At 52.4% G+C, this 15,348-nt stretch overlaps 6 protein-coding genes across 6 annotated transcripts; 4 read left to right on the plus strand and 2 right to left on the minus strand.

Moving 5' to 3' along the window:
• Positions 1 to 5: 5 nt before the first annotated feature.
• On the minus strand, positions 6 to 1,232 carry J4E92_001964 (uncharacterized protein; the record flags this gene model as incomplete). The annotated part of the gene is made up of 1 exon (XM_051493370.1): positions 6 to 1,232. The coding sequence occupies one exon, from the start codon at positions 1,230 to 1,232 to the stop codon at positions 6 to 8; it is 1,227 nt and encodes a 408-aa protein (XP_051356601.1).
• A 2,914-nt stretch (positions 1,233 to 4,146) lies between these two features.
• J4E92_001965 (uncharacterized protein) lies at positions 4,147 to 4,466 on the plus strand (the record flags this gene model as incomplete). The annotated part of the gene is made up of 2 exons (XM_051493371.1): positions 4,147 to 4,150; positions 4,210 to 4,466. 2 exons carry the CDS (start codon positions 4,147 to 4,149, stop codon positions 4,464 to 4,466), a joined length of 261 nt encoding a protein of 86 aa, XP_051356602.1.
• Positions 4,467 to 5,638: 1,172 nt separating this feature from the next.
• Positions 5,639 to 8,980, plus strand: J4E92_001966 (uncharacterized protein; the record flags this gene model as incomplete). The annotated part of the gene is made up of 5 exons (XM_051493372.1): positions 5,639 to 5,666; positions 5,725 to 6,114; positions 6,165 to 6,387; positions 6,431 to 6,990; positions 7,038 to 8,980. 5 exons carry the CDS (start codon positions 5,639 to 5,641, stop codon positions 8,978 to 8,980), a joined length of 3,144 nt encoding a protein of 1,047 aa, XP_051356603.1.
• A 670-nt stretch (positions 8,981 to 9,650) lies between these two features.
• J4E92_001967 (uncharacterized protein) lies at positions 9,651 to 11,372 on the plus strand (the record flags this gene model as incomplete). Its single annotated transcript, XM_051493373.1, has 1 exon — positions 9,651 to 11,372. The coding sequence occupies one exon, from the start codon at positions 9,651 to 9,653 to the stop codon at positions 11,370 to 11,372; it is 1,722 nt and encodes a 573-aa protein (XP_051356604.1).
• Positions 11,373 to 11,629: 257 nt separating this feature from the next.
• On the minus strand, positions 11,630 to 13,509 carry J4E92_001968 (uncharacterized protein; the record flags this gene model as incomplete). Its single annotated transcript, XM_051493374.1, has 4 exons — positions 11,630 to 12,231; positions 12,287 to 13,021; positions 13,075 to 13,360; positions 13,411 to 13,509. The coding sequence occupies 4 exons, from the start codon at positions 13,507 to 13,509 to the stop codon at positions 11,630 to 11,632; spliced, it is 1,722 nt and encodes a 573-aa protein (XP_051356605.1).
• A 456-nt stretch (positions 13,510 to 13,965) lies between these two features.
• J4E92_001969 (uncharacterized protein) lies at positions 13,966 to 14,776 on the plus strand (the record flags this gene model as incomplete). The annotated part of the gene is made up of 3 exons (XM_051493375.1): positions 13,966 to 14,181; positions 14,230 to 14,546; positions 14,599 to 14,776. 3 exons carry the CDS (start codon positions 13,966 to 13,968, stop codon positions 14,774 to 14,776), a joined length of 711 nt encoding a protein of 236 aa, XP_051356606.1.
• Between the last annotated feature and the right edge of the window lie 572 nt (positions 14,777 to 15,348).

Consider the following 15,348-nt stretch of genomic DNA (forward strand, 5'->3'; position numbering starts at 1 on the left):
CGTGATCACAAGTACATGAAATCGTACTCCTTCTTCAACCTTCCGAAACCAATGGTGGGCTGATAGTCCTCGACCTTGTCAGCACCAAAGTCGAAGACGGAGTAATGTCTTCGCAGGAACGGAGCGCCGATCAACGCGAAACCTTCGCTCTCGCTGCTGTCAAAAGGCGGCATGCATTGGTGGCCCGGCAAGAGAAACTCGTCGCCCCGAAGGGTGAAGGAGACATCGTCCTCCCGGGCGCCCTCGCCAAGTGTCACAGTAATGGCCCATGAAGCGTTCAGGTGTTTACACTCCATGATCTCTTCGCCGTGGTTGGTGAGCTTGGTGTAATTCCAGCCGAGGTTGAAGTACATGGCGTCGATGATGTCGCTCGGAAAGGAGACACGTCCAGATCCAGTATCGAAAACCGCTCCACCTTGGTATATTGACCATGTTACGTTGGCATCTGGTTCACCACCGTTCGACACGGGAGTGGTGGGAAGGTGGCCGTTGTGAATCTCAATGGTTGCGTTTGTTTCCGATACGTTCTCCGCAACGAGGACGTTGACGCTCCTCAGTGGCGCACGCCAGAGCTGGTATGGATCCTCTTTCCTCAAGGGCGTGGAGACCACCTCACCATCTACGTACTTGTCCTCATGGCTGCCGCCGACGGTTAGCACACCGTCTTGCGTACCGTTACCCGCATCCTCAAAGTTCGTTCCATAGAATAGACTGAAACGGGGTGCGTCCAGATTTCCGTCCCACAACAATGTCTCGACCAGGGTCGACGTGTTCTTTTCCGCGATCGAGGAGAAACCCAGGCCCAGGAAGCCATCAGCAGTGATGAAACGCCAGCTGCTCTGGTTGGCAGACAGGAAAGTCTGGTTCCATTCCACGCTACCGTCTAGAGTGCTGAAAACGTCCTGGATAGTATCGCCGGCAACGTCGCCGCCGAGGTATGGAATCGCCGCGGGGATGTTGAGGTCGACAGATGTTGATGAAGCAGATGCATTGTATTTCTCTCGAACGTATGACGTGACCCTGCCATCAGGGCAAGATTCCTCAGTGCAGTCGGTGTTGACGACGAACAGCGTTGATGACCCGGTGTCGAACAACAACCGGTGTTCCTTCGGGGGTGTTCCAATTTCGAATTTGACGCTGGCATAGCTGTTGTCGATGACGACGGGCAACTCAAGAACGGATGCCGAGACGGTGGTGGCGACGGCCAGGAGCTTCTTCATTTGGGCCACCATGGTGAAAGATGGTGTTCGGATGAGACGGGGTCGTGAGTGTCCAGAGATGAGGCGCTCTTGATTTGAAGGAGGAAATACTAGGCGGCATGACGGAGGTATATATGAGTACCTGCGCTCGCGCTACTCGTTAATACAGCCTGAACATCGTATTTACAAGGATACCCGCAAGACGTTTCAACGGTTCTGTCCATTGACATTCGAGCCTGAAGACCGAAGATGACGGTCGTGTTCTAAAATTAACAAAAGTGGTCTTCTGGAAGACTTCAACGCTAGATGAGGCTCACGGGCCGATGTGCACTGTCCGGAAAGGGGCACGCAAGGGCTGTACGAGGACTAGCTCTCGCCCATCGGCCCGGAGAGATCCACAAACGTGGGCTTTTTAGTACGGATAGGGCTGGATGGGAATTGCAAGGGAGTTTTGAGCGGATTTATGACGTGCGTGAAGTACGCAGAGAATGAAACAACGAAGATGCTCTCTACAGGATTTGACTGATCTCAAAGGAGTGTCGAGGAAAGCTAGTGCGAAGGTGCCATCGCTGCGTAATACCGATACGGAGTCCATAAGCCGAAGAATATCCGCGAGAACAAATCTCCGCAGGATCCGCTTGTTCAGGTGTGATCGTACAGACCACGCATTCTTTCTTAATGCACGAAGTTGAGCTGCGCACCGTCATTGTCTTTTTAACGCTTTGGATCTGATGCGTGCGATTGATCTCACGCGATAGCAGCGTCGTTCACGTCGGTAACGATAGAATGGAGCTCGTCGGCACCTCGTACTTGTGGCACAAGCCCTGCAAGTGCAAGGTCGGAACTCCCATCGCGACAGCCTTCCTTCCTCGGCGGGTCTACACTTCTCAGCGTCTAGCAACTCTTCTCCATCGATGAATGGAGATATCATGAAATTGACCGTTACTTTTGTCGCAAGCATATTTTCTTGTGTGAAGGAAATCCCAAAATCCTTGAGTAACTCTGGACGACGGCGAATCTGTGATCCGCACTCGATTCCGACCCTGCCTAAGTATCGAAGCTGCATCGGACGATTTAGCGCAGTCGAAACGAGAGGCCGTGGTGGATGTGTCGACCAGAACGAATGCTTGTTGTATTGCCTAGTTCGCGATGGGAGACGTGCTGAAGGTACAATATGATGTCGGAGGTTGAGGATGCGAGACGCGAGACGCTGCCGCACAGCCTCCGCATGGCTGACTGCGACTGAGGATCAGCTCAGCCTGATTGAGTTGATGGGCAGGCAGCATCTCAGCCTTCCGACGGTTGTCCGTCCATCCCATCTTTACAATAGACCAGGACCAAGAATTCAGAAGATCTTCATCGAGCGCTATTCCGTACCACAAAGTTGCGCATGTCGCGCACCTTCCCCGAAGCTTTGCAGCTTCCCTACTACGCGCGAGCATGACCAACGAAACTCCATCCTCCGCGTTCGAGCACGACCCACTTCCCGACTCTACGACCCACTTCCGCCTACTATACATCCTGCGCGGCGACTTTGGTCAACATGTAGAATGCGAGATCTCCTCATGGCCGATTGACGATGCGCCGTCCTACTACGCGATATCGTATACCTGGGGCGACCCAGCTGATACGTCCGAAATTACTGTCAACGGCAAGCCTTTGGTTGTACGGCGGAATTGTGAATACGTACTTCAACAAGCTTTTGCTACGAAGGCTAGTCGTTATTACTGGGTCGATGCTATTTGTATTGCCCAGATGAGCATACAGGAGAGGAATCACCAAGTCGGCATCATGGGCAAGATTTATTCGGGAGCGAAGCACGTTTTTGCTTGTGTTGGACCACATACGGATGACAGCGAATACTTAATGGCAACTATAGATTCGCAGCGACTTTTTCTCGAGAAAGCTTACCTATGGGGCCGATCGCTCGTGGGGTATAATACGATCGGCACGGGTCACCCCTGGTACAATCCAATGTCCAGGCATGTGCGACGACAACTGCAGTGTCTCTTTACTATGCGTACATCATACCGATTGAGAACGAGCGAAGCGTTCATAGCATTCATGAAGAGGCCTTATTTCACACGCGTCTGGGTCTTACAAGAGCTGCATCTAGCCACTAGAGTGTCCTATTGTTGTGGGGTGGACGTGCTGCCAGGCGAGCATTTCCGAGCATTGGATTCGCTGATTGAATACTGGATCAGACGTCACGATGCGAGTGGATTGTGGTCAAAAAGAAAGTACCAGAGATGGGTTTTGCAGAGGTGTATTCTGGATGACAGACCCTCGAAGAATTCCTGGCAATCGCCATGGCAGGGTTTTTCTAGTACAGTGCCGCATCGGGGCTGTTTACGACTCAGTGCATCAGCACGAAAGCCAACTCTGGGGGACGTTTTGCAAATGCTTCAGTGCTTCAATTGCGTGGACGTTCGAGACAACCTATACGGTATTCTGTCACTTGTAAAGTGGCCAGATGGACAGGGACCAGCCCCGGATTACACCAAGGATAACTTCGAAGTTGCTAAACACGTTCTCAGCCTTTGGGCTCATGATGAAATCTATCTACTCCTTACATATCAGTGTTCTCTGTTGTTAAAACTCTTCGATGTTACTTTGGAACTCGCATCTTTTCGCGACGCCATTGCGTTACGTTCGAGCGCGGCTCCCCAAACGGACCTTGGACTACAAGACAATCATGACTCCGATATTGCCAAAGTTCACAGGAAATGGAGGGGCATACAGATCATCGAACGCAATCGAGTTTCCGAGCATGCCGACGGCCGAAAGCAGAGTAGCCTACATTCATGCTATATGGAGCAAGTACAGAACGGACGCTTTGTTTTGATACGAATGGGCTCACAAATTACCGTGCGCGCAAACGTCGACACGAAAGTGGGTGATTGGTGTTTTGCTGAGGATCTAAACCCCCCTTTTTGGCATGGTAGCTATGGGTTGATAATCAGAGAATTGGATGATCACAAATACGTAGTAGTCGGGCCAGCATTGATAGATAACACGGGCGACTGGTTTAAGTACATTCCTGAAGAGGAGAAGAGTAGCTTCTCACGTTTCAAGGGGTGGTTGGATCCAGAGGACCTGATGGTCCTGGAATGGATGCTGGATGAACTTGCGGGGAAGGAACAGGTTTCCGACGAAGACATCGAGAAGTTCGTCAACATGCGCGTCTGTGGCTGGAAGGGCTCTTCGTATTTCGAAGAGGTTTCGGACGACGAAATTCGAATACGGAACTTTGGTGAAGTTGAGTAGATGCCGTGCTAAGCACCAGTGATATGGTTGGGTACGTCTCAATCGACATGCCATGCAGAAGGTCATGATTCCAGCGATTAGTATTGATGAATGCGAATGCGGAACATATATATATATATGTTCGTCATAGTGCTGAAAGGTTTGAACATGCTGATTACCACTGGCTTACGTAGGCGTTTCCAAAGTGTACACCATACTACGCCATCCGCGACATTCGTGGAACAAACATCTAGTCGTGATAGTGCATGTAGTAGTGCCATACGAAGTACACTGCGCTGCCAAGCCTCTAATAGATACATAGAACCACCAAGCCATTTGGCGCTCGCAAGATAGGAAGAACCTTGTCCTGTACCGTTCAAACATGTTTCTGGAACTCGTGAATTTGAGACAGTTTGTGCGACATGGCGTATCTGCTGTCGCAAGCTGCCAAAGTCAATGACGTTTGACATTGTTCCAAGTTAGTGTTTGGACGGCTTGTTGTTGCAGCCGGGATCCCCACATAACGTCGCCTATGTGGAAACGACTCCGTGAACGCATGATGCGTTCAGGACAAGACGGGCAATCAGACAGGAGTTGGCTGCAGATGCGGTCATTAAAGCGGTGATATAGAAGGACCGAGCCGCATCTCCTTTTTGCGATGGGGATGACCAGGAACAGGCTAGCGCAGGAACTAGAAGTGAGGTGTTTCAAGTTGACCTAGACAGGGCACAACTTCGGGAAGGCGCGACCCCGAAACAGTTCACTCTCGTGCCATACGACGTTACTTTCACCACTGCACCGCCCACGACGTGCCCCTCATTGCCAGCAGCGACGCTTTCATCGCCATCCCCTCGCCCTCTTGCTGTCTCGCTGTGCCGCCGTCTCGCCCTCGCTGCCGCGTCAGAGACTCGCATGTCCCCCAACGGATCTCACTCCGCTTCACGCTCCCCCGACCCTCAGCCGCTCCTTCCTCGAAACACGCTCAGATAACGCATGCGACACCTGTAACGCCCTGATCGACCCACGTCCACGATTCTTTGCTCTTTGTATTGTTGTATTTCCACGGCAACTGGAGTCGCGCTACGGTGACCCTGCGCGAGTCGACCCAGCCACCGATTGCGCCTCATCTCACCTAGCCATTCCTCCGAACGAAGATCCCCCAACGTTGCACGCGCAAAGAGGAATGAGCTAGGATGACGCGACCGCATATCATCAGAGCAGGTACGGAGACAATAGAGAGTGCGCAATTGGAGGTGCGCATGCTAACTAGAGTGCGTAGACACCATCGACCTGCAGGACAAATCATCGCCCACAGCCCAAGACCACTCCCAGCAGCCCCAACACCCTGCGCCGCTCGGTATTGGCCCAGCAGCACCTCACCAGCAGGCTGCGATACGGCATGTAGAGCAGGAGCGCACCTCAGAGGAGGCGCGTCTACACGATGCATGGAGCGATGCTGGCAACACGCTACGAGACGACCCCGGCTCAGACGACGACCGCACTGTCATCAATGGAAACAAGGGCTCACAGCAAGACGAGCAGGCTGTCAGGCTGAATGGTGGAACGTCCAACGACGGTGATGATGGCGACATGCAGGACGCCGACGTTGAGGAGGACATGGACGACGACATGATGGACAAGATTTCGAGTTCGCCCTCGATAGACGATGGTGGGTATTCTTTACCTTGTTCCCCCACGACCTGGTCGGCAAGACAAGAGTTTACGACTCCGCAGTCTTCGCCGTTCCTCTCAACGGTCGCTTCTTCCTCCCCGTTTACGAACACGCCCATTCATTTTCCTATTTCTGTCGCCAACGCTCGAAGACCACTCAGCGTCCCAGCGTCCGACACTTCTCTTATGTCAAGGGGTCGACCTACATCGATTCCCATTTCTTTTCGATTCCCTATACCTACGGAAAATCAGTCAGCGGAGCATCATCGTGGTGAGTATTCCTGGACAAGGGCCACCAACGCACTGGACGACAGCGACACCATACGGATCGAGGTCGGTATGAGCCCGAGGACGAGACAACTCAAGGCCGTCGAACGCCGTATTGAGATGAGAGAAGACTCACAGGCATCACTAATCTCCGAACTGGACGAGGAGCAGGTCAAAAGCATGTTGAAACCGATCAACCGCGCACTTCTGGACACGCCGGACGATCCGTTCCTAGAACCCGGCCCAGGTCCACCTCGAGGGACGAGCAGCACCCCTTCCCCCGACGATGGTCACTCTGAAGACGAGGAGGGCTCTTGGACCACCGACAGCGACGCCGACTCCTGGAACGAGGACATGGACCAAGACAACGATGATGCATCCAACGACGTCTCTTTCTCTGATGACTCCAGATTTATCGACTCAGGATGGGGAGGCGAATGCTTACGAGAAACAGAGGACATCGACTTCGAATTTGTTTACGCCCTGCACACGTTTGTCGCGACCGTCGAGGGTCAGGCAAATGCAACGAAAGGTGACACGATGGTGTTACTTGATGACAGTAACAGCTACTGGTGGCTAGTACGAGTAGTCAAGGACAACAGCATCGGTAGGCATCCGTCACCAATTTGAAGCTTTTGCTGACTCAATCTACAGGTTACCTGCCCGCCGAACACATCGAGACACCGACAGAACGTCTGGCCCGCCTCAACAAGCACAGAAATATAGACCTCTCCGCAACGATGCTTGGTGACACTGCTGAGAAATCCAAGAACCCGCTCAAGAAGGCTATGCGGCGAAGGAATGCTAAGACCGTACAATTCGCTCCTCCTACCTACGTCGAAGCCTCGGACTACGACTACTCATCTGATGAGGGCGAAGGTGAGCTTTTTGGTGGCCCAGAGCCAAAGCAAATGCAACAGCAGCAGGCAGCAACACAAGATGGCGATTCCGCACAGGAAGAAAACCTCGAAGTGCAACCTCTCAAGGTTAACGGCGCGAAGAAGGATGGCCAGACTGATGGTGAAGCACGAGGCTCAAGCGAGGACTCTGCCAAACGAAGCGAGGACCGTGAAAGAGGTAGCGAAGATGCGGTCGATCGGCCATTGGACCCCAAAGTCTCTCGGAATGGCACGCTCCGCAACACAGACTCTTTCTTCAAAGACGAAAACACCGAGACACGCAAAATCACCCTCACTCCCAACCTGCTTCGCGACGACTCCAGTACATCGACTACAGGCTCCCGCGAGCGCGGCCCCAGCCTCGAAAGCTTGGAGAAGAATGGGTTCGCGGACAAGGTCAAGGACGACAAGAAGAAGAAAGAGAAGAAGTCTGGCATGCTCAGTGGGCTTTTCAAGCGCAAGGATCGTAAAGGCAAGGGCGCACAAGACTCCGTGGACAGCGACATCGAGAAGCCGGAAGAAATGGACCGCAGCTCGCCGCAATCGAAACCATCGGATGAACTCGCAGAACGACCGTCAGCTGAACAGGCAACAGCTCCAGCACCGTTGAGACAGTTGAGCAAGCCCAAGGTGCATCGAAGTCAACGTAACCGAGACGATTCACCGCAAAAGACGAAGGGTATCTTGAAGACCGAGAGTCCGACTGAGTTGAGCGCCGAGCCAGATGCCATGTCGGATGGACCTGACAATCAGTCCGCCGCGCAACAATCTACGTCGACCATGCGTTTAGTTCCGCCCGAACAGGATCAGGCAGACAGGCCTTCTGTAGAAGAACAGACTATGTCGCCAGATTCAACATCCGCGCCTACAGGTTCAAGAAACCCATTCAGTAGCATGATGAAGTCACCACAAGAAGGAGAGGTCAAGCGCGAGAAGGTTACCAAGGCGAAGCAGCGCGTGCAGTTGGATGATTTCGATTCAGATGAAAGCAGCGATCCTTTCGCCGATCCTGATGCTCAGGATAAGCCAGGCGAGGCTGAGAAGTCCGAGTCTGCTGGACGCCTTTCTGAGTCTCCAGTACACGTCTCTGCAGCGGACGCACAACCCTCACAGAAAGAGAGTGCTGCCGACAGAGAGAGAGAGTCTGAATCCCACCACACTCCAGGCCTGTCTACCGATAGCTCAAGCCAAGAGACCAGCTCCCCCATCTCGACGCCTACGCCTGACGACAGCCCTATGAAAACCATTCCAGAGAACAACACGATTTCGACTTTCAGGTCTGACAACACTTCCTCACCCACGCATCATCCATCTGAACCGGCCGGTCCTCCACCTTCACGACCAGCACCAATCCCTACTAAGGATCGCGAACCGTCGCCGCCCGTATCATCGGAAAGCACGATGCTTCCTGCATGGTCCGACGCCTCACTCCGCGCTTACCTCGATGACGGCAGCGAGATCCGTGATATGCTCGTCGTTATCAACGACACTACGGGCGTTGTACCTGTTGGTCGCGATCATCCACTAATGAAGGACTATCTCTCCGAAGAGACAAAGACCATGCAGGGCCTGAGTGGCGAACTAGATCGTCTGCTCAACGGGCTTATGGAGAAGCGCATGAAGCGAGCTGGAAGTGGTGCTAGCACCGCACGCAGCACAAGCGCAAACGGCAGTTTGAGGGCGGGATCGAGATTCTAGACGCTCGTTCGTTGTGAGTTACATTATTTGCTTTTTCAGTATACCCTAGGGGCTTATTTCCTCTATCCTCAACCGGCGTTCTGGGGATTGTGGGACGCATTATGTGGAACGAAATCTTGGGAGAACTTTGGTTTTTTGGGCTGGGGTTCTACTTTCCTGTCCGCTTCTTTATACCTTTGCTTGTCATCCCCCCATTTTACATCTCTGTTTTCTTCCGGCCTGCATCATCCGCTCGCTCGCGGCGCGAAATATGTATCTTTATAGGAGCCCTGGTGGTGGCTGGTTTATATCTTCGCTACTGTCTCTAATACCCCTCTTGATTGCTCTGACATAGCGCTCGCTTTTTTTGTTTTCCTTGCTCGTGTATCACAAGTAGCCTTGTACCTGTTAGTCGCATCAGTGCGCTCTTACTTTCTTCGGTGGCGGCGTTGTATTGCTAGCATTTAGTGTACAAACATATGCCTCCTGTGGGGGTTCGCCATACACTGCTTTGTTTCCTTGGTGTTACGTGATGAGAAGAGGATCGAAAAGCTTTCACTGCCATTGTTAGTCGGATGAGTGTTTGCTACGTCCAAGCTTTCGGCAGTAAAAACAGTCTTTGCTCCTGCCCTCCTTCCTAGCCGCACTCGGACGCCGAAAATTCATATCCGATCCTGTCAAGACCGCGCCGATGCAGGAAGTCGACAGAGACTGCGAACTCGATGATCGCGAGCCTGAACCGCGCTATATTCCTGAACTGTCCAACGCCATTGAGAGATTCCTAGACGCTCCCTACGGATCCCAGCTCGTCCTCCGATTCTTCGCAGGTATACTCAGTCAACGCGAAGCCGATGAGTACTGCCTTGTGTACACGCCCACCCCTCAGCGATACGACGATGTGTGCGCCACGATACCGGAACTCGTGGACCGGGAGGCACCGCAGTTTCAAACTAGGCAATCCGTAAGACGAGTCCTGCCTGGTATCTTCTACCGAGGACAGTATTCGCACGTTATGGATGAGTACATTCATCAGACGGACTTGATGTCGGGAGAAGTACTTTGGGACAAAAGTGAAGGATATACGACCGTAACTCGCGGTGTCAAGTGGCTTGTCGAGTGCGCACTGATACGACTACCGGATGGAGTTGCTTATTACGCCGGGGCGAGGACGGCGCTTCAGCAACTTCTTACGCCTCAACCAAAATACAACGATAGTCATGACTACCGGGGAGAGGAGGAGTACTGCCAAACTATGACAGCCATCCAACCCGCGCTCCGTCTTTTCACCATGTGGTCCCGTTGCGACGAAGCATCTATAGCAAGCCTGCTCGATATCGTAATGGACATCACACTCAACGTAGTCGCAATCTGGGAAAGAAACCCATGTTTCTATCCATCGTATGCGACCTATCTCGGCGGCTTTGTACAGGCACGCGCCCGCTTCAAAGACATAGTTCAAGCAACTCCATCACTTCGCGGAGATCAAATCAAGGCGCTCCCTTACCATACGAGAGTCGCATTGAAAGAAATCAAGTTCAGGGATATCTGGGATGATCTGTGGCTTGAGGCTTTTGCCTTGAGCATAGAAAAGCCCATTGTAGACCGCATGTACCAAGGAATGATAAACCAGTTTGCCAGGGCCTCGATCCAGTCGAAATCGCAGACTGTGAATATGAGGGCTCTGCTAAGAGGGCTGTGGAGGGATGGAGGCCTACAATTCCGAACATGGAAAGAGATACCCGAAGCCGCTTCTTCGCTGTCAGCAGATGGCATTAGAAAGGGCGAGTTCGGAGGCGTTCCACGAAATATGGCTCAGGCGCAAACTATTGGCAACGACTCCTACGAAAGCGAGGAGATACACGCGTTTTGGTTCGCAAAGCCACACGGGCCAGTAGCTGCATCGGCTGGAGCGTCATCAGCAGAAAACGCACAGAGCGCGCAAAGCGACAACGGACAAAACACTGCCGACGACACCGAAGATGAAAACAACCTCGACACGAACACCCTACGCAACGTCTACGGCAAGGCTTATTTAGAGGCATACGGACCTTGCATACAGCCATTAGAGCATGCAAAATGGGATCTAGACATCCCTCAAGACCAGCTCTGCGTTGTGTGTCTTGAGCCTCACGGCCTATTGGGTGTCAAAATAAGCGCTTGTGATCACTACCTCCACTTCGCTTGCATCAAGAAATGGATGAATGGCTCTTCCCCGAACTCCAATCTCTGTCCGGAATGCCGAGCTCAAATTTGTAACGAACGCAAGAAGGTACGGATGACGGGATGGATGGCTGATTCTGAAGACGACTCTGAGGATGAAGAGGATGACTTTGGGGATGACGAGTATGAGGAAAGTGATTATTATGATGATGAAGATGAAGACGAGTCAATGCAGGATTCTCAACCAGCATGATATGACCACGCTTGACCAGTTGGACGATAGTTATAGATGAGGGATTGGACAGCAGATCAATAAAGAAGAAAATGAACAGGCCTGCAGCCTACGTCAGGATAATATTGAGCAAACAAGGAGACCTAGTGTTAACGTACGCTTCACGGTGTTTAGCTTCTGTCTTTTGTCGTGAATGGGAAGATTTGTCATGATTGTCTACATCATCTGTTATAGTTAACGGATATCTGATGTACTGCCGCCATCTATGTAGACTATTCTTATACGTTCGTCACCTCGGTCTGCAGCGCCTTCATGGGCTTCTCATCGAATGCCGCAGCCTCAGCCTCTTCCAGTCCCAGACTCTGCGCAATGTTGTACAGCCTCGTCTTCTCCTCGTGTGCAGTGCTGTCACCGAACACAGCGTCCATCTCTTCCAGGCTCTTGCCCCTGGTCTCGGGTATCAGGAACCACGTGAACACAAATGCGATCAGAGCGAAAGCAGCAAAGAAGATGTATGTACCGAAACCAATAGTCTCCAGCATATCGGGTGTGACGAGACCGATGATGAAGTTGCACATCCATGTCGATGAGGTGGTCAGAGACATGGCCTTTGAGCGGTTACCGATGTTGTAGATCTCCGAGGGTAGGACCCAGCCGATTGGTGCCCAAGAGTATGAGAAGTTGACGTCGTAGATGTAGATGAAGGCGATGCCCGTCCATCCAGCTGCGGGGTGGTCTTTGAGTGTAGATCCGTAACCGCCGATGACACCACCGACAATCAAGAGGGATATGCAAGTACCGGCGGCACCGCAGAGGAGGAGAGGGCGGCGGCCAATCTTGTCGATGAGGAAGAGCGCAGGAAGAGTAGACAATGTGTTGACTAGAGGATCGAGTTAGTAATCAAAGTTCGTGGCGTCTGACAGCAGATCACATACCTATTCCATAAACACCTGTTGCAAGCAGACCAGTCGTCTTACCACTGAGGCCTAGCTGGCCAAAGATTGTCGGCGCGTAGTAGATGATCGCATTACATCCGATGAACTGTTGGAAGAACATGACACAGCAACCAATGGCAGTACGCTTGAAAGATGGCCAGGTCGAAAAGAGCGTTGAGTAACCGGAAAGATACAGCGAAACTCCAGATTTGCCAGGGAACTTCTCGCGGTTGTATTGCTCCTCAAACATGACTTCGGCTTTGATGGAGAGATACTCCTTTTGCAGGGACTCATCATCTGGAGAGGTGCGACGGACTCGGGCGAGGGCTCGCACACCAGCCTCTTCGTTGTCGCGCATACAGTAGTAGCGAGGTGATTCGGGGAAGAAGAGCATACCGATACCGAGAACAAGACCGGGGAAGATCTGGAGCGCAAAAGGAACGCGCCACGCAGCATCGCTCTGACCAGTGCAGCCGTTCGGGCCAACGTCGTTTCGTGGGTCGAAGGTAGGCTCTGCTGCAGTGCCACCAGTATACGGGATGTCGGGCGCGCAGCGTACGCCTCCAATGTACTGGGTGCCAAATTCGAGCCAGTAGGAGACAAGGATACCGAGTGTGATGGAAAGCTGTTGGAGAACGACTAGAGTGCCTCTGATGCCGGCGGTTGAAACCTCACTCATGTACATTGGTACAATCATGGTTAACATGCCAACAGCAAAACCAGCGATTGCGCGGCCTGTGGATATTGTCAGTTTGAATTGTAGTTGTACTTCGCCGGATATCTCATACCTGCAAAGGCCATCGGAATGTTGATCGCGCCAGCTTGAAGCGCAGAGCCGATGGTGAAGATGACGACAGCTATGATGATAGACCCTTTGCGACCGAAGCGATCGGCTACTGGTCCGTTGACGAGAGAACCGAACCAAGCGGCGAGTAGCAAAGTCGAGACGAACCAGCCCTTGAAGGAGCTGTCTGTGGAGATTCTCGGGAAGGATGCCGCGAAAGACTCCATGGTCAACACTCCAGAGACGACACCTTGATCATAACCGAAGAGAAAACCGCCCAGTGAGGCGAACTATGCATATTAGTTGGGACTGAGGTAGGTTTGGCCTCGTATCGACTTACAGCGGACAGGCCAAGGAGGTATGGGTTTTGTCTCAGCTCCTTGTAGACACCAATCTTTGGCGCAACTCCGTCGGCGTTAACATCCTGGATTGAAGACATGCTAGCCGTCTTCTTTGTGGATATGCCAATTTCGGCTCCGATGGTTGGAATCAGCTATGAGTAGGCAGTCTAGTAGTGGTAGTGTCGCGTGCTTATATACCTTTGCCGATCGCATGAGAACTTCACGATCGTAGCTGGGGTCCGACATCTTCGGAGCACTGTCGTCCGACTCCACGATTCTCCATGCGTCTACGCCGGTAGTCGTAAGTGCCATGCGGGATCCCCGCATGGTAAAGTTGCCTGATTCAGTTGTGGGAACTGGGGTTCCAACATGACTTATGCTCGGACAGCTGTCGTCCGACGAACTCCACAACGCCAACGTGATCTTTAGATCATAGCTCGTCGCATGCAGTACTGTAACACTGCTCACCTTGTGCCAGTCTTTTCACCCGAGCATCTCATACATTTTCGCATCTCATTAAGGATTTCGTGACTGCTATTCCAGAGTCGCCGATGATGCCAGCCGAATCAAAGGTGGACGGCTTGCGTGCAGCCATACTCGATGTGGCCAAGCGCACGGAAAACCTTCTGTCTCGCCAAGCGACCAATCCCGGTCATCGCATGCTTGTTGCTCTTGCAGGCGTGCCAGGCGCGGGAAAGTCAACGGTGTCTGATGCGCTCGTCTCTGAGCTTGCTGCGCGAGGTATCAAAGATGTTGCTGTTGTACCGATGGTAGGAGCCAACCGCAACCCGCGATGCCACATCTCTGACGACCACTAGGACGGCTTCCACTACACGCGGGAAATCCTGTCGACTTTCGATGATGCCGAAGTAGCGTTCAAAAGACGTGGGGCGCCGTTCACATTTGATGCGGAGGCATGTGTGACACTTGTCAAGACACTCAAAGAAGCTCCCGTCACCAAGGATGGCGAAGCCGACATCTGTATTCCTGCACCCGGCTTCGACCATGCTGTCAAGGACCCCGTGCAAGACGCTATCAAGATCTCTTCTCGTACTCGACTTGTTATTGTTGAGGGCAACTACACACTTTTGAAACAAGACCCATGGGATCAGATTGCAGAGATGTGTGATGAAAGGTTGGTCATGGTCATATTTTTCGCCTGGCGGGTTGGTACTGACACTCTGTAGATGGTTTGTCGATGCGCCTGTGGACACAGTTCGTGAAAGGTTAGCACAACGTCACCTCGCTGCTGGCATCGAGACGTCGATGTCAGCCGCAATCGCACGAGCAGAGGAGAACGACATTCCAAACGGTGACTTGATACGATCCATGATGGTAAAGCCGGATGTCATCATCGAGAATTGAGGAATCGTGCCATTAAGATCCAGCCTGAGGTCAGAACCCGGACGTAGTGAAATCCCAATCGAAGGAGTTGAATAACTCATTGGACTCAACGGACCATGGAAATGTACTCAAAGCATCTTTATCCAGCTCCAGATCCTGTAGTGTACCGGAGTTCAACTCGCCGTCAGATACCACTTGGTCGAGGATGGCCACGCAGCGTGCTGACAGCGAATCCCCAACAAGCCGTTCGCGGAAGGTGGTTCGGGCCAAGCGAACATCGTCGTACCAGATTGCAGTCTCCTCAGCGCGTGGGAAGCTGATGATACAAAGCGTTATAACTAGTGCCGCGTGGAAAAGGAAGTACCTGTAATCCGATTAGCTTAGACATTCATATGAAGGGTCCAATTTAGATGCTTACGTCGCGTACCACCCCTCAAGTCTGTTTAAGTCCTGTGTTGCATACTGATGTATCGAAACCACTGTAGAATGCGCGGCTTCAAGACAAATTCGCTTACAGTCCTCTTGGCTTGACTGCATGGCTAAGTCTGGGATTTGTCCTCGCTCTGAAATGGCTCGGCGCAACAAGATCTGTC

This window comes from Alternaria infectoria (assembly GCF_024043175.1).
Source record: "Alternaria infectoria strain BMP 0036 chromosome Unknown scaffold_2, whole genome shotgun sequence".
Taxonomy (NCBI): domain Eukaryota; kingdom Fungi; phylum Ascomycota; class Dothideomycetes; order Pleosporales; family Pleosporaceae; genus Alternaria; species Alternaria infectoria.